The sequence below is a fragment of the Pteropus alecto genome, unplaced genomic scaffold (assembly GCF_000325575.1).
Source record: "Pteropus alecto unplaced genomic scaffold, ASM32557v1 scaffold3, whole genome shotgun sequence".
NCBI classification, from domain to species: domain Eukaryota; kingdom Metazoa; phylum Chordata; class Mammalia; order Chiroptera; family Pteropodidae; genus Pteropus; species Pteropus alecto.
Window position 1 is genome coordinate 4783421 of NW_006442484.1, and position 18300 is coordinate 4801720.

General features: G+C 43.4%; 1 protein-coding gene across 2 annotated transcripts in view; it reads left to right on the forward strand.

The window, feature by feature from the left end:
* The window catches only part of GYPC (glycophorin C (Gerbich blood group)), a 50877-nt gene that overhangs the window by 31488 nt on the left and 1089 nt on the right, over positions 1 to 18300 (forward strand). The window contains exon 2 of one of the 2 annotated variants that reach the window (XM_025039528.1): positions 17144 to 17272. In XM_025039528.1, coding sequence (XP_024895296.1) covers positions 17144 to 17272 — 129 coding nt within the window. The remainder of the gene's footprint in view (positions 1 to 17143; positions 17273 to 18300) is intronic. The other variant, XM_006920992.3, reaches the window with a different exon arrangement.

Sequence of the window (18300 nt, forward strand, 5' to 3'; positions counted from 1 at the left end):
AAGGGACTGCACACCAGAGGCCTTCCTGCCAAGATGAAACAACCATGCCACCAGTTAAGTAGAAAGAAGTTTCCCCTTTTCCTGGCATCCTCTTCTCACTGCAGCTCAGGAGGGGTCCTGAGCGGCTCGGAGCTGGCCAGGAGGGAGGGGTGAGGAAAAGAGAACTAGCTTGGAGGGCACTTTCCCCTACTAGGCGGGCTGAGCACAAGTTGGTGTGGGGGCTCTTTTTTTTTTTATTTTATTGTGCTGAGAACACTTAACATGAGATCTGTCCTTTTAACAAATATTTACTTGTGCAATACATTATATTTGACTGTAGGTACAATGTTGTATAGCAGATCCCTAGAGCTTATTCATCTTGCTTAACTGAAACTTCATGCCCTTTGATTATCAACGCCCCTGTCCCCAGCCCCTGACCACCACCATCCCAATCTTTGATTCTATGACTGATTATTCTAGATTTCTCACATGAGTGGAATCATGCAGCATTTGTTTTTCTATGCCTCGCTTATTTTGCTTAAGAGCTATAAAATGGATGTGAGATAAAAGCTTTTGCTTTGACTAGACTTTTCTCTCCCTGGAAGGAACTGGAAAGTGATAGAATCCACCCACCTTGCCAGGGACAGACACACAGAACAAGTTCTGATGGTGGTGAGGGGAGGAGAGAAGCTGTGCCCCCATTACAGGGCCTCTTCCTCTTCCTCAGCTGCCTTCCCTGCCACAGAACCCTCCTCTCTGCTCATGCTCATCTCAGCACCTCTCTGCTATATGGATGACTGTAGGAGACCAGGATGGAAATAAAATTGTAAACAAGTAGTCACTTTGACTACTCATGTACTTAACTGGGTGAGGAGATGTGCAAAATTAACTTGTTAACAAAGCCTTGTTATAGTCCATCTGTATCACATTTTCCTCAAAAGCAGCATGAAAAGCAGTGAATGATGGCTGCCCCCAGGCCAGTGTGTTGAGCTCTGGCAGACAGATAATGTAACTAAGACAAGGGCCAGATGAAGGGTTGGGTCCTGGGGGCACAGAGCCACCCAGCATGGTTGGAAAGAGCTAGAATCAAGGGCTGGGTTGATAATCCCAGGGAAGCTGTGGACATGGTAGAAGGCTGTGGTAAGGGGGCTGTAGAGCAATGGAAGGACCAGGCCAGGATGGCCAGGATGAGTGTTCAAGGTCATTTCCAATTCAAAGTTGCTATGATCCCAGCCACTGATAAACACATGCTTACTACACTGTTACTTAGATCATTTTGACTCCTCTAACCCTTCTCTACTCTCCTGTGATTATAAAAGAGGAGACATTCTGTGACCTTGAGGTACAATCCCAACAATCTTGAAGTTACAATGGTTGACTTTCAAGGAGGATAAGAATCTTTCCAGCCTATGTTCTCTGATGCCCACTCAGCTTAGTACACCAATCTGTAGGGCACACCCAGAGGTTACTGCTTCAAGAGGGCAAACCCAACTACTTCTTGATAAATATGGAAATAAACACAGATTCCAAAAGTGTAGGGTAAAATCATTGTTAGGAAATTTATTATACCTTGAAAAAGAAGAAGCAAAGGATATGTATGTAGGGGAAGAGGAAACTTTTCTCTACCCGTCAAGGTTCTTTAGGTTGGTCTAATAATTAAATCTATATGAAACAAATTAACAAGAGAAAAAAAACAAATTTAATTACACATGTCTATATGGGAACCCTACATACATGAGAGAGTCAGAAGCATCACATATGTGAGAGGTTCAGAGACAGAAAAAGAGGTATATACGACAGTCTGAGGTAAGGTAGCTTGGGCTTCAGAGGGGAGGAAATCATTGCAATGACTGAGCAGGTGTTCAGTAATTTGCTCTGCCCCATAGATAGGTCAAAAAAGATTACCTCTGATAATCTCTTATGGGCAAGGCCCCTAATTTAAATTCCTCCAGGTAGTTAATGAGGCAGAAGTTTTTGTTGAGCCTGCAGTCTCAGTTGCCCTTAGCTCAAAAACAATCTGCATAACACAAAGGCACATCTTGGAGTGACTAGTTCTGAACCCTTACATGGATGAGGATGAAGAGATTGAAGTTGGCAACAGATAAAGAAGAAGGAAGAGATGGAAGAGATGAAGAAACAGGAAGCCAAGAGGAAAAACTAAGTCTGTGCATAAGGTTCTATCCCCTGAGACTGAAATCAGAAGGATAGTGGAGGCCTCCCATCAGAGAATTCTGGCCAGAGGACTCTCAGACAGTCTAGGAAGTGAGGGAAACCTTTCCAGTTTCTGTAGGAAGATGTTCGAACCTGGGGATCCTGGAGAAGCCACCTGAGCAGGACTCCATGGTGACCTCAAAGAGCTCCAGAGAAGCAAACGTATGGCCAACAGCCCTGTGATTTCTAACACACACCTTAGACCTGGTCCCTGAGAGGCCAGAGCCTCCACCTACAGAAACAAGTGTCTATGTGAGGACTTCTCAAGTCAGGCCTCAGCCCAACTCCCTCATCCACAAGCGCAGCCATGAAGAAGCAAGGAAGGAGCTCTAATCACTGAGTGCACCAGCTCTTTCCCCACTGCACACTTCGTGACTGGGATCAAAATGTCTACTTAAAGAGTCACTTTACCAGTTAAGAATGAAAAGGGTGTGGGAACACAAGACTCAGGTCACTCAGAGAATGTGGCCACAGTCTTGCTGTCTGGTGATGGCCCAGGTGGCTTGTGGGAGACACTGTAGAGGAGCACAAACACCCCATGGGGTGCAGGGTAGGACAGGCAAGTCAGGAGGGGAGGGCCCTGCATAGACTTCTAGCCTGAGGTCAGCTCTGGGAGCCAGTTCTGAAGACCCACTCTCACCCCTGGTTCTTAAAAGTGACACATGTTTATTGTACATGGTTTGGAAAGTATGGAAAACTGTACCTTAGGGAAAACACTGCCTCCATAACCGCCATTCACCACCCAGAAGCCACCACCTCAACATCTCAAATGTATTTCCTTTCATTGCTTTTTCTAAAACTTTTCAAAGTAATTAACATTATTTACATTTACCAGTCCTATTCTTTTCCCCTAAATCATACTGTAAGCATTTACTCTTGTCAGTAAGAATTCCCATACTTCACTTCAGTAACTGCATAATATTTGATCACATGGGTGTATCGTAATTTACATAACCAAATCTCTAACGTGGAACATTTAGATTGTTCTCTTTTTTCACTTTCCACTTTAAACCATACTGCAATACACTTTCCTGAGCATGAATTTTTGTTTCCATTTCAGATTTTTTCTGTAGGATCAATTACTAGAAATGGAGTTTTTAATTCTCAGGGAAACACATTTGCCCAATAGTGTACTGCAGAATTAAAGATGCTTGTTTTTGAGATTCCCAGTTTGTCTGAGGCCATGTCAACACTGTCAACAATGATAATAAGTAATATTTAAATAACTAATCTATGCAGACGCTGCACTAGGCACTCACACCTATTCACAAGGAGCCTACAAATTTGTCCCTGCTGGACTAATGCCACAAAGCTGAGTCCTGGGGGCCATGTCCAAGGCACCTCTGGTTTCAAGTCCAAATGTGGCATTCCCTGTGGCACCAGGCTGCCTGTTTAGCCCATCTTTCCCATTTCTTGAAATCACAACTCATTCCAATGCTTACTTGGCAGCGATCACCGAATCCTGCTTTACTGGCTACTAAAAGTTGGCAATTTGTACATTCCATGCAACCTTTTATGTAATAGGGATGGCAGGAAATCACTGACAGGCTCATTAAAGTCAAAGTCTGTATTGGTATATCAAGACAAATGTCTTACTTGGGAGCACCAGGAGGCAGGTTCCACTTGTATGGCTACAAGCCAGTTATCTGTTTTGGAACCTCCCCATTAGGGGTGCAGTTGGTTCTTCCCCAGGCTGATAGTTGGTTCCACTCCTAGTACTGGCCAGACTGGGTCTGAGTTGGGGTAGACCCAGCAGGGATGCATCAAGGGGAGAGGCAGTAGGCCCTAGGGTGGAAAGTTTAGGCAAAGGTGGATTTAATATAGGACCAGGACTCAGGGATCTTGACTATGATGAAAGAGAGGTGGCAATAGAGGAGGGGTTAGTGGGAGTACCTGGAATGGCAGGGGTTGCTCACAGTCAAGTGGGTGGAAGACAGTCTAGAGGATCCTTGGCCAGAGAATCCAATACTGGCAAGATAGCCTCCTTTTCTTTAGGGATGACAGTAGTGAACTCTAATTTGAATTGCTTTTGGAGGTCCTTATTTTAATAGAGAGCCATAATAACCTGAATATAAGGAATTTTGTCCCATTTCTTTGTTCTTTGGCAAAACAAGCCTAACTGGAGGATTGTATTATAATTTAGAGACCCTTTAGTGGGCCATGTTTTCCCTGTCTTCCAGTTTAGATTTGGACTAGACCATGTTACAGAAAAAGACAAATTGTTTTTTAGTTAATGGATGATAACTGAATAGCTTCCAAGGTTTTAGGATGCAGCCCAGGTGTCACTCTTCCAGGTGATTGACACCTGAGGATACCCTATACCTTAGATCTTTTGTTCTGGATTTGCCTCCAACTCCCTACAGGAAGGTTCTTATGATCTGTGGGCATGCCGATGCCACATGGCCTAATCCAAATAAGGATCCCTACCCACGAAGCCTGGGATTCACCCCAAATGGAGTGTGGATGTTGGGACTGAATCCAGACAACAGACATAAGAATCAGGGGTTGCTGGATTGCCTGATAGGGATTTCTAGAATTCCCCCACATCTGAGATGTCGATGCCTTTCATGAATAAGGTGTCCCAGAGGAAGGAGGTAGGGATAATTTCAGGCTGAATTTGATTTAATCACCCAATTTCTAAACCTAATATTCTGCTGGTAATCTCTTTTAGGGAACAGATCTGGTCAGAAAGTCCTTGGCTCTGATTGGTGAATATGAGGTAACTGGCCCTTCACCAGACAAGGACTAGTGAGAGACGAGACTCTCAAGGAGTTCTTACCTGGTCCGTCGGGTAGGATGTCTCTCCAATCAGAGAGAACTGTACTTTCAGTAGGTGTTGTTGGGAGGAAAAGGACCTCCCAGAGCCCTCCTGATTTGAAGGGAAAGGAACAAACAGGACACAAAGGAGATGCCAGAATGGCAAGCAGGAAGAAACAAAAGACTCTTTGACTAATTGTTCTTACCTTTTACTTGTAGTCAGGCATCCCTGATGCTTCCCTGTTTGGGTCAGGCATCCCTTTCCTTAATTTGTCCCCACTGGACTGAACGAATTATTTTAAAAGAAGCTTCTCTTCCTCCTTGACTCATCTGCACTGGATGGAGTCAATTCCTCTTGGAGATTTTCTCCTCTCTGGAGGGGCTTCTCCCCTCTCTCAATTTGTCCCGTCCAGACTGGATCTAGAACCTCAATGAGGGCTTCCTTTGCCCTATATCCTTTCTGATGCTAAACCAAAAGTAATTTTTTAATCAGCTCGTGGAACCAATGTGTTGCAAACCCTCACGAAGTGGCAGAAGACAGGTGCCCCCGACGCAGCCACAGTTGCCTAATCATGATAGTCAGTGGCATGATTCTGACAGCTGGATAACAGAAAGAACTGCCATGGTCCCTCTCTGTCCATGGGCCCTCTTTACCCACCCTCCAAGGCTGTTCAGGAACATGGGAGAGTTAGCCTGAGACGAGCTGCCACTGTTCACTGCTTTTCCCATAGGAGCTGGACAAAACCCCAGGGTGTGAGGAGTGAGTCATGCCAGCAGGCCAAGGACAGTCCTTCCATAGTCACCAAAATTTACTACTGACTCTTCTGGGTTAGGGACCCACACCAAGGTCTTTCTCTGCCCAGTGCCATTCACTCCAATAGAAGGAAACTGAGTTCAGTAAAGCAGAGCAGAAACTTAATTTTTTGATTAAGGAATAGAGAAATGTGAGTCAATGCTGTAATGGCACCTTCCTCCCAACTGGGAGGAGGCTTCTGAATTTATAGGCTGTGGCATGGAATGATTAAGCTCTTAGGCATGCCTGGTTATTCTCCTGTTGCACTCCGCCCTTTTGCGCACCATCGTCTTTGCTCCGATGCCCCTTCACCATCTTGGTCTTTGTGGTTGGAAATCTTTTTCAGTTCCTATAAACAAGCATAGCTCATTACATAGCTTAGGTATTGAGAAACATTAGGGTTTTGTAGATGATAGCCCAGTGACAACTGCAGCCCTTGATCAGTCATTGATCAGAGGGCATGTGCTCCTACCTGACCCTGGCACAAAGCTCCTTGTCCTCTCACCCAGATCATTCTGGGGTCAACAAAGGCAGGGGAGTTGGCAGAAGTGGCAAATACTCAGAATTTACTGTGCCAGCTCTCCAACTATATTAGCCGACTCTTGAAGAAAAGACACTGAGCTCAGAGTTGTGGCGAGAGCAGCTGTGACTGTCACTTTTTAGTTACATTGCTGAGGGGGTACCAGGCCTCCTAGTTTATACAAAAGGGTGCTGTGTAATAGCACTTGAACAGAGCTATGGGGTCTGTAGCTACTCTTACAGTCACAAGTTCAGTGGTTCTCCAGAGGGGGACTCCTGGATGAGCAGTATCACCTGGGAATATGTTAGAAATGCACATTCTTGGGCCCACCCAGACCTGCTGACTCAGAATCTGGAGCAGTGGGGACAGTGGTTTGGTGTTCTGTGGTATAACAAATCCCTAGGCAATTCTGATGCATACTCAAGTTTGAGAGCTAGTGCTATAGCTGTCAACCCACAGGAACCCTATTAGGCTGGGGTTTTACTGTCTCTATTTTGCAGATGAGGGAAAGGAGTCTCCAGAGTTGAGATAACTTGCCTGAGAAATTCCATCTGACACTATAGGTATAATCCCACCTCAAGATGAAAAGGTGGAACACAGCACCACTTGAGAAAACTAATCAGTCTCCTGAGGGTATTTAATTCCTTGCTCCTTTAGGGCCTTGTGTTTTGTACTCAGCGATAGTAAATACATTAATCTATTTTCTTCTTATCCACAATTTAGCACTTTCCTATGAATGTTGTCATGCTTTTTTTTTTTTTTTTTTTTTTTTTTTTTTTTTTGTACTCTGGCCCAAGAATGTAGACAAAGCATTCTTTCCTATTACTTAGACCCCATGGCTCAACTGAGGCAGACTGGTCATTGTGTTCAAATAAGGCTCTGTTAGAAAAACACTAGGGACAAAAGCAGGGAGATATTGGTGGAAAAACTCTGGAATCAGATACTCTGGATTGTGAGTCGTGACATCTTCACCATTCTTTCCAGTCCCCTCCAGTGAGCACACCTCCAAAACAAATGCCTGAATGTGAAACACTTCCAAGCAAGGATCCAGGGTATAGACATGGAAGAGACATTGCCTACGATCTGCTCTGATTGTTGAGTTTCTGCTCTTCTCCAGTTTACTGATGCCAGGATTGCTTTCTTCTCTGGTGTAGAGAGGCCACATCTCCTTACCTCCTGGCCTGGAAGGCCTCAGCACTTTAACCACCATGCAGTATTTTGACGTGGTGAGTGTGTTGCAGCCTCCAAGGCTTCAGGACCTGCCAGACATCCATCCTGGTTTCATACAGTAGCAGCAGATACTGTAGCAGCCGGGAAGACAGGAGCATGGCTTGGAGGAAGAAAATGTAGTTGGATCATTTTATGGGTGTCAGAGCACCATAATTACATTTCATAGCATTTTGGTGTCCCTGGGAATGGGGAAGTTGTTTATAAGGTGATACTCAGGGACAGTGAGGACAATCACTGACTTTCAGACTGGCAGGCACATCCTGACCAAGGTGATCAAATTCACATCAGCCTTGCCTGGCCAGGTACCACTTTGTCCTGTGAATCCAGTCTGCAAACAAGGTAAATGTGCACATGCTTTTTACACAGATAGGAAGCGTGGAGGATGCAAGTAGGTTAAGTCCTCCAGCATACAACCAGCCACTGCCTGGTGCCCAGCCCCTGACAGACGATGGCCAGGAATCATGGCAGATAGGCCCAGAAGCCCTGCTGACCACTCCAGCATGAACTTTCCCTCATGTCCTTTGCTTAACACTGTGCCCAGTTCTCATGTTGGCATTGCTAGACCCCAGCTCTCAATAGGCCAGCCTGGGGTTGTCCTCTTCAAGGAAGCCTTTCCTGAGAACAAAAGAGAACTACCCCTTCTGAACTTACCCACAGATGTATTTGTCTCTGTCTGCTACATAGTAAGTTCCTTGAAGTCAGGATCCTTGCTTTAAGGAGCACATTGCTGGAATGTAGTAGGTGCTGGAAAAAGCCTGCTGAAGGAAGTAACGAGCAAACAGAATCATGTGCTTCTTCACTGTCACAGAATCTTGGAATCCTGGGACTGGAGCTGATGGTTGAGTCTTCCCTATCATCCCAGATACATCTGTATTGCTCGTTTTGATACTTTATCACACAGAGGGTTTAACCCTTTCATATAAATACGTCACATCTTCTCACCCAAGTCATAAGCTTCCTGAGTTAAAACCCCATCCTCTCCACTTCCCTTTGAGTCTAGGGTTAGGCAAGTGTTCACTGCTCAGCCAGCACTGATGGCTTAAAAGAGAAGTGGATGGATGGATAATAATAAGCTGTTCATTTATGTCTTTGGGCACTTATATCCTGAGTTCTTTTCCAGTTGTAGCTTGAATGCTACATCTTTTAAAGAATGATAACAACAAACCATCAAAGAAAAGTAAATGTATTTGACCTTTTTCCTACCAAAAAGAAAATCTATTTAATAAACTTCAAATGTCAAGTTATTTCTATTTTACTTGCATAAGGACTTTGAAGCCAGAATCTAGAGCAAAAACAAGAAACTCTAATGTGAGCCGAGAACTCTTCCTGGCCCTGTCCCAGTAGCTGTCCTCCTCCAGAACCTAAATCAGACTCACCCCAAGGCATCTCCATCTGAGAGAAGTTGGTAAAGTGACTTTTCCAAGCAAATTTGTAAGTTCCTTGAACTAGAATGCTCTCGGTGAGTACCACAAAGCTTGGCAAATCATCAAGCAATAGATGTGGCTGCCACTACACAGCTGTCATGGACACCGTGTCGTGATGAACTCTCAAAGGATGCTATGACAAACCTGTTTCCCTTCATGATTTAAGGATAGAATAATTTCCCTCTTTCCAGAATGCCCAGGCCTCCTAGTCTGAAACCATTCTCACTCTCCACTAGAGGAACTCACTCCTCCAAGTCCTCTGCCCCATGCCTGAATTCCTCAACTTTGCTGGATTACGTGGGCGATGGGAAACAGGATGTGTGCACTCTCTCCACCACCTCTGAGACAGAAGGAAAAGCCATTAGCTGTGGGTGGGAGGTATGAAGGTAGAGCCTTGCAAGAAAGAAGAGCACTTCATCTGCAAACAAAGGAGAAGGGAGGGTCTTCATGGCCACAGAGGAGGGTCAGCTTTTGTCCCTGGAGCCAGCACTTGACCACTGCTCTCTGTCAACATCTGAGAAACACCACTGCCCCTCTCCCCCAGGATCCAGCTGCTGCTGAATTCCTGCATCCTGTTAGCTGAGCCCAAGCTGTCAGCCTACATGGAGGGCAGTACCCATGTGCCCTGCTGCCTCCCAGTGACTGCTGCCTTGACCAGAGGACAGGCGTCTAGCCACCCTGTGGACCTGTAGCACCAGCAGGGATTGGACTGCAGCCAAACTGCAGATTGCACCAGAGAAAAGCCATTCCCAGCCCTGGCAGCAGATGTTTTGTGCTAGGAAATCCCAGTTTAAAACACAGGCGCTGCCCTTTAGGGCTGTGAGATTTCAACAAATTACTTGACCTCTTTGAGCATACATTTTATTATCTATAACTTAAAGAAAGGAGAACCCATTCCCTTTTGTTGGCTTGCTGTAGGATTAAAATAAGGGAGCATAAGTGGCAGCTATGGCTAGCGCCTTCACCGACTAAATGTACAGAGAACAAACGCAGTGCTCTTTCTTCTCCTCTGCCCCCAAGACACGTACTATCACTTCCAAAGTCCAGGAACGTTCTTCCCACACCTGGCATTTCCCCAAGGCCTCCTAGACTGTGCCAGCCTGCATCCCCACTGCCCCTTATAGGAAGTGGTGAGTGAAAGAGCAGGACAGCACTTCCCTTTCCTCTCTCTCTCAGGATCCACCATCTCAGGGGAAGCATCTGTTTTCCCTGCACTCAGCCATATGGTCATGGAGCTGACCTTGTAGAGAGGCTCGCAGCTGGATGGCCGCATCGGAAGTTCAGAAGCCTAGAGTTGTTGCACAGCTTAGCCACTGCCATCAGCCACATCAGCTTTTCTCTGCATGAAGCTGGGCTTTGTTCTCCATCCGCCTGCTCATTGTTTGATCTTTTCGTTGGGCTTCCCTTAACAAAACACTGTAGAACTAAGGATTCGGTTTATTCCCTCTTATAGTGTTATTGTAAATCACGGTCCTGAACATGATGGTGAGTGCAACCCTCAGTAAGAAAGACCCTTTACATCGTGACTTAGGCCCCTATGCTTATGGAGTGTGTGCATAAATCAAAGCTCCACCAAACAGTACTCTGACTGCGTATGAAAACTGCTGATACTTTCTAAGCTATTCTCTCATTCTCTCTCCCTGTCTCTCTCTCTCTCTCTCTCTCTCTCTCTCACACACACACACACACACACACACACACACACACACACACACACACACACACACACATTAAGACCCACCAGTGAGTTGGGACTTACTGTTTGACAAACACTGCCCTAAATAAAATTCATATGTCACAGTCACATTTCCCAGAGACACCATAAGCTCCTAAGGTCGAAGACTCACTCTTCGTTTCTTGGAAACTCCCCTGATCCCTGCAGCAATGTGGGAACACAGAGACACTAGGCACCCAGGTATTGTTTCTCAGTCAGCTGAGAAACAATGCTAGAAACCCATAACTAGTGCCCATCCTCTGCATGGACTCACTGCATCTGTCAATTGGTCGCTTAGGTGATCAGCATTGAATTACATGCGAAAAGGAATAATAAGAAGAATCAGAATCAAAATAGTGGCTACAACTTAGTAAACACCTATTCCAAGCTATGTGCCATGTAGTTATTGTCTACATTATATATATAATATTTATTATTTCTAATCCCTTCCACAAGGTGGATACTGTTATCCTTGTTTTATTCATGCAGAAACTAAAGTTAGCAAACATTTTGCTGATTACATTGCTATTAATTGGTCAAGCCAGGATTTGAACCAAAGCTGTCATCACAATAATGTGGACAGTGCAAGGCACAGTTTGATTTCTCAATTCTCTAGAAGGGTCTAGGCTTTCAAGTAACATTCAACAACTGTTATTTAGTGCCAGGCAAACTGTGCAATGCTGGGCATGGAGCTATGAGCTCCATGTGGTTCTGAGACTGGTAGAGCTTTTTTGTGCCAGGGGCATTGCAATCTTAAAGAGAGCTAATGTCTTAATAGTTTTCTGAGTAATTTTGGGTCTCTACGAAAAATGTTGAGGCCTCTCATGTCTGTCCAATCTCGGGCTAGACAGTTGTCTAATTCTGATCTCACATCCACATTTGACCATAAATATCACCTTGCTCTGCTGTGGATCTCACATCCACATTTGACCATAAATAACACCTTGCTCCGCTTTGGCTGCCAACTGACCCACCCCCGCCACCCACTCAAGTTCCTGAGCTCAGTATCATTTACCCAAGCACGTACTTACTTTTCAGCCCCAGCCAGAGATTAACTTCCATTCCAGGCTCCTAATTCAATCACACACTAACCTGTCAACTTCCTGGGTGGGATCAGAGCTTATTCCTGATAGCCTTTCCAAATATCCAGTATCACTGCTGCTGGCTAAAAAACCACAAGGGTATGTAACCAGTGAGGGTGCTTATCCCACCATCTCCAAAGGCAAGATATCAAAATCCAGGCTATAGAACTTCAGTGTCTTGGATGGTGAGCAAACATTTGGAGAGAAAACTGAGAACTAGGAAAAGGGGAGCACTGGAGTGTCTCTGCCTGGAATGTTCACATTGTTGTCTGTGTAGCAAACTCCTGTTTATCCTTCAAGGGCCAATCCTGATAGTTCCCTTCTGGGATGGCTTCTCTTATACCAGCATCTCTCAACCCTGAGCATATATCAGAATCACCTGGAGGCCTGTTACCATAGATTGCTAGGCCTCAGCCCCAGCATTTCTGATACAGTAGGTCTGGGGTAGAACCTGAGAATTTGCATTTCTAACAGGCTCCCAGGAAATGCTGTTGTTCCAGGGACCACACTTTGAGAACTGATATCTTACATCATCCCCATCTTCCCAGACAGGCCAGAGATTCTGTGCCAATTCTGATCTATGTGACAGTTCTGGTGATGCTGAAGCATCACTACCCTAGAATCAAGCAAAAATTAGAGGAGTTTGGGGCATGGAGAGCAGCTTTTCTGTCCACCATAACCCTTGGTGGACCTAAGCTTGGAGAGGCCATGTTGGGAGGCTCAAGTGGTGATCCCTCAAAGGTCCCAGGTCCCATCTGCCTCCAGTCTGGTTCGCCTGCCAGAGTGCTTCCAGTATGCCATTGCATAGGTTTGGGTATAGGGTCCCTTCAATTTTAAACAAAATATTTAAACAAAATAAGAAATGAAGAGACGCGACAACTGATACCACAAAATGCAAAGGATTATTAGAAAATACTACAAACAACTCATGCCAACAAATTGGACAACCTGAGAGAAATAGAAATAAATTCCTAGAAACATACAAATTTCTAAGACTGAATCAGGAGGAAACAAAATCTGAACAGACTGATAACTACTAATGGAATCAAATCGGTAATCAAGAAACTCTCAATAAACAAAACTCCTGGACCAGATGGCTTCAGAGGTGAATTTTACCAAACAGTCAAAGAAGAATTAATACCTATCCTTCTCAAACTATCCCAAATAACTTAAGTGGAGGGAAGGCTCCCAAACTGATTTTATGAGGCCAGATTGATCCTGATACCAAAACCAAACAAAGATATTGAAAAGAGAAAATTATAGGTCAATAACTCTGAAGAACATATGAGAAAAAATCCTCAACAAATTCTTAAAAAACTAATTCAGCAATATATTAAAAAGATCAGACACCATGATCAAGTGGGATTTATTCCTGGGATGCAAAGTTGGTTCAATATCAGCAAATCAATTAACATGATTCACCACATAAATAAAATGAAGGATATAAATCATATGATCACATCAATAAAGCAAAAATAATATTTGACAAAATTCAACATCCATTTATGATAAACACTGTCAGCAAAGTGGGGATAGAGGGAACACACTTCAACATAATAATGGCCACATATGACAAACCCACAGCTAACATCATATGCAATGGCAAAAAGCTGAAAACTTTTTTTTGAAAGACTGGGACTAAAACAAAGATGTCTACTTTCACCACTTCTATTCAACATAGTATTAGAAGCCTAGCCACAGCAATCAGGCAAGAAAGATAAATAAAAAGCATCCAAATTGGAAAAGAAAAAGTAAACTGTCATTATTTATAGATAACATGATATTATATATAGAAAACTCTAAAGAATCCACCAAAAAACTATTAGGACTGATAAATGAATTCAGTAGCAGGATATAAAATTAATATTCAGAAAGCAGTTGCATTTTTATACACAAATAATCTATTGGAAAGAGAAATTAAGAAAACAATTCCATTTACAATTGCATGAAAAAATAAAATACCTATGAATAAATTTAACCAAGGATGTAAAATTACTCAGAAAACTATTAAGACATTAAAATAAGAGCTAGAAGAAGATACAAATAAATGGAAGGCTATATCATGCTCATGGATAGGAAGAATTAATATTGTTAAAATATCCAAGTTACTCAAAGCAATCTACAGATTAAATGCAATCAAAATGCCAATGACATTTTTCACAGAACTAGAACATATAATCCAAAATTTATATGGAACCATAAAAGACCATAAATAGCCAAGTAATATTGAGAAAGAAGAACAAAGTTGGAGATGTCATGCTAACTGATATCAAACTATACTACAAGGTATAGTAAGCAACACAGCGTGGCACTGGCATGAAAACAGACACATAGATCAATGGAACAGAAGAGACCATAAATAAACCCACACCTATATGGTCAGTTAATCTATGACAAATATACAATGGGGTAAAGACAGTCTTTTCAATAAATAATGTTGGGAAAACTGGACAGTCACATGCAAAGAAATGAAATTAGAACATTATCTTACATCATATACAAGAATAAACTCAAAATGGATTTAAAGACAAATGTAAAACCTGAAACCATAAAACTCCTAGAAGAAAACATAGGTAGCAAACTGTTTGACAATGCTCTTAGTACTATTTTTTTGGATATGTTTCCTGAGGCAAGGGTAACAAAAGAAAAAAATAAACAAATGGGACTACATCAAACTAAAAAGATTTTGCACATCAAAAGCAACCTCAAAAAAACGAAAAGAGAACCTACTGAATGGGAGAAGATATTTGCCAATGATACAACCAATAAGGGGTTAATGTCCAAAACATATAAGGAACATATACAACTTAACACCAATAAAATTAACAATCCAATTAAAAAATTGGCAGAGGAATGGAATAGACATTTCTTTAAAGAGGTCATACAAATGGCTAATAAACATATGAAAAGATGCTCAACATCACTAATCATCAGGTAAATGCAAATTAAAACCACAATGAAATATTACCTCACACCTGTCAGAATGGCTGTCATCAATAAATCAACAAACGAGTGTTGTGGAGAATGTGAAGAAAAGGGAACTCTGGTGCACTGTTAATGGGATTGTAAATTAGTACAACCTCTATGGAAAACAGTACAGAGTTTCCTCAGAAAGTTAAAAATAGAGCTACTTTATCATTCAGCAATTCCACTTCTGTGTATTTATCTGAAGAAATCTGAAACACTAATTCAAAAGACATATGCACCCCTATGTTCATTGCATCATTATTTACAATAGCCAACATATGGAAGCAACCTAAGTGTCCATCTATACATGAATGGATGAAGATAAGGTGGTACATATATACAATGGAATATTACTCAACCATAAAATAGAATGATATTTTATCATTTACAACCTAGAGGGTATTATGCTAAGTGAAATAAGTCAGACAGAGAAAGACAAATACCATGTGATTTTACTTATATGCAGAATCTAAAAAGGAAAATAAATGAACAAACAAAACAAATAAACTCATAGATATAGGAAAAAAAATTGGTCGACACAGGATGGGACAGGAGTTGGAGGTAAGGGTGAAAAGGTGAAAGGGATTAAGAAGTATAAATTGCCAATTATAAAAATAGTCACAGAGATGTAAAATGACAGCATAGGGAATATAGTCAATAATATTGTAATAACTGTTTGGTGTCAGAAAGATACCAGACTTATCCAGGTGATCACTTCATAAGGTATATAAATGTCTAATGTCTATGTTATACACCTGAAATATATAATATATGTCAACTGTAACTGAAAATAAATTCTAGTAAATAAATGCAGATCTGATCATAAAAAAAAAAAATGCCTCTTTTTCACCTGGAAAATTCCTAATGGAATCCTGGGTATTTGGGCTTGTGTAACCACCCATGCTAACTTAAGTAAGTGCTATTCTTTCTTCCTGAACTGTGAGGTTCTTAGTGATTGAGTAGAGTCCAGAACAGCAGTCTCTGAGTCCATTAATTCCTGCATGTGTGCATGTATTCCTCCAATCATGCTTTTAGTAAACATTTATTACCTGCTATGTGTTAGATGCTAAATGATGTTGCACTTGTCTGCCCTGGATCACAGAGTCCATCATCCACTGCCTCAAGTCTCATGACTGTGGAGAGCATTGAATGCTCAGCTCTCCTCCTTCCTCTGTCTCCCTCCCACTGCCTCAACTCCTGGTATGTGCCAGCTCTCTCTCTCCACTGACTTGAGGCCTTATTTATCCTTCTCACCTCCAGGCTCCATGCTTGCCCCAGAACCCCTAGCCTGGGTCTCCGTGAGGTCTTCCAGCCTGGAGCCTCTGCTTCACTCCTACCACTGTGTCCCCTGGTACCAACAGCCTCTTTTTTATCAGAAAGAGTCATCTGTCAGCTGTGCTGCGGAGAATGACCTTTTTGCACTATAATTAAAGTGATTATCTGAGCAGAAATGATTACTATTATGAAGTAGCCCTCTCTGTTTTAATATGTGTAGTTGTTGTAATGGGAACATGAGATTTCCATGTTAACATTGATATTTCCATGGTCTAATAAATCCTTCCTATCACTTATCTCCCAAAGGAGAGAGGAGACACACTGTGTAGCAGCTCAAGGTAATGGGCAGATTCCTGCTCTACTCGAGATCCTAGCCCTCTGGCCAGACCACTAAGCTTCAGAAAAATGCCTTCAGTAACTTTCAGAGTGCCACAGGTGTCCCTTCCTACAGAGAATTGGATGCACAGACCTGGAGAGGGGTCTCAAGGAGGGACCTCCAGATGGGAGCCCTCCCGGAGGGTCTTCGAGAGAAAAAAGAGAATGCACCCCAGAAGTGAGGGTGCAGGCTCAGTCTCGGCTACAACTGGATGAGCAGTGCGACTGTAGGCATGTCATTTTCTGTGCCTCAGTGTTCTACCTGTGAAATGGGCTAATAATACCATCTATGTCATAGGATTGCTATGAAGACCATGTGATACGACAGATGGAAGGCAACTAAACTAACATCTGACATGTGTGGACACCCCACAAATGGTCTGGTTTTACTATTATCATGAGAAAAACTGAGGCCCAAAAGACAGATGGTGATAGACACTAAACACAACAGTGGGGTTCACTTTCATGCCACTTCAGGTGTCTATTGAGCATCTGCCAGGTGTAGGCACCACTCTCGGTCAAGGATACAGCAGGGAGCCCAATCTTCACACACACTTGCATAATCCCAGAGGTGCCATAACTGTGTCTGGCCCCACCAATGGTTCACACTGTGCTCTCCAGTGGCCAAGCAAAGCCTGGACTCAGCTCTGTGCACCCCTGGCCAGAGGCCTATCCATGCAACACACTGTTTCCTGTGCATTCTGGGCCCGTTGATAAAGCTGCTCGCATGTGAGCAAACGCTGCAGGTTCAGCTGAGATGCTGCTAGTGTCGGGGAACTTCCTCTCTCAACTTAGGCTCTTCTGTTCTGTTTATAGAGTCTGACACCGGGATGGCCTGGACCCCAATGGACATCGCCATCATTGCAGGTGAGCTGTCCAGGAACCCTTCAAGCAACCAGGAGAGTCAGAGGAAATGCCCAGGGAAGAAGCCACCTAAAGACTCAGGCAAGGGGACAGGATATGGCCAGTGCTTTCCTTCTCTCAGGGGAGGTTTTGAAATGCGATGCTTCTCCATCCTTACTCTAAACCCTGCACTGGCTCCACTGGTCACAATTGTGACCCCAAACTATACTTCAGGAATGGCTAGGTTTGGGAGTGTAGGCTGCTGTTTCCTCCTGAGATTCACATGTCTCCCCAGCTCATTAACAGCTCAGGTACTTTATAATTAGATATAAATAAGTAAAAGCAGGCCCTCAAAGACTCCTGCTCAGTTCTATTTAAGCTGGTGTTCTCCATTCTCCAGCTCACTGGACTACTGAACCCTTTTTCTTCATAGACAAGATTATTAACATCATTCAAACAGAAGTGCTGTCCTGAAAGCAGCAGGAAGTTTATGAAATTGTTCCTCAAAAGTGGGACTTGGGAAAACTTTTAACTTCTTCATATTCTCCAAAAGCCTCCAAAGCCCCCAAATAAACCTACATTCTAAGTCAAGGCAGTGGGCTTGCTCTGTAGCTTCAAAGCTATACCTAAGCTCACAATGCCCCTTCCAAGGGCTGGCCATTAGCTCTACTCAAACTGTCTAGTTATTCCTCTTCATCCGTCACCCCAAGGCCCTGAATCACCTGGTCCTACTGACCAGCTCTCAAGCCTCATCTCCCGACCCTTTCTGACTTCAAACAGAAATGAAGGACTGACTGCTTCCCACACCCCATGCCCTTAACACACATCCTCCAGGATCCCCTCCATCCATATTTTTGCTTGGCCACCACCTGCTCCTCTGCAGACTCTTCGAAGACCCCACCTTCCAGGACCACAGGGGAGATGGGCTGTGGCCATGAGCAGTGAAACTACACTTCTCCCAACTGTCCCGGGTGGCCCCAGCTCGGGCGCAGGCCATCACCCTAGCCTTTCCCCCTGAATAGGGACCCAACTCTGCCCAATTTTCTAGCATCTTTCTGGTTTTAGCACTTTAAGTTCCACGCCCCAGGAAATTACTCTGTAAGTATTGTCTGGGTTTTAAAAGTGGAAGT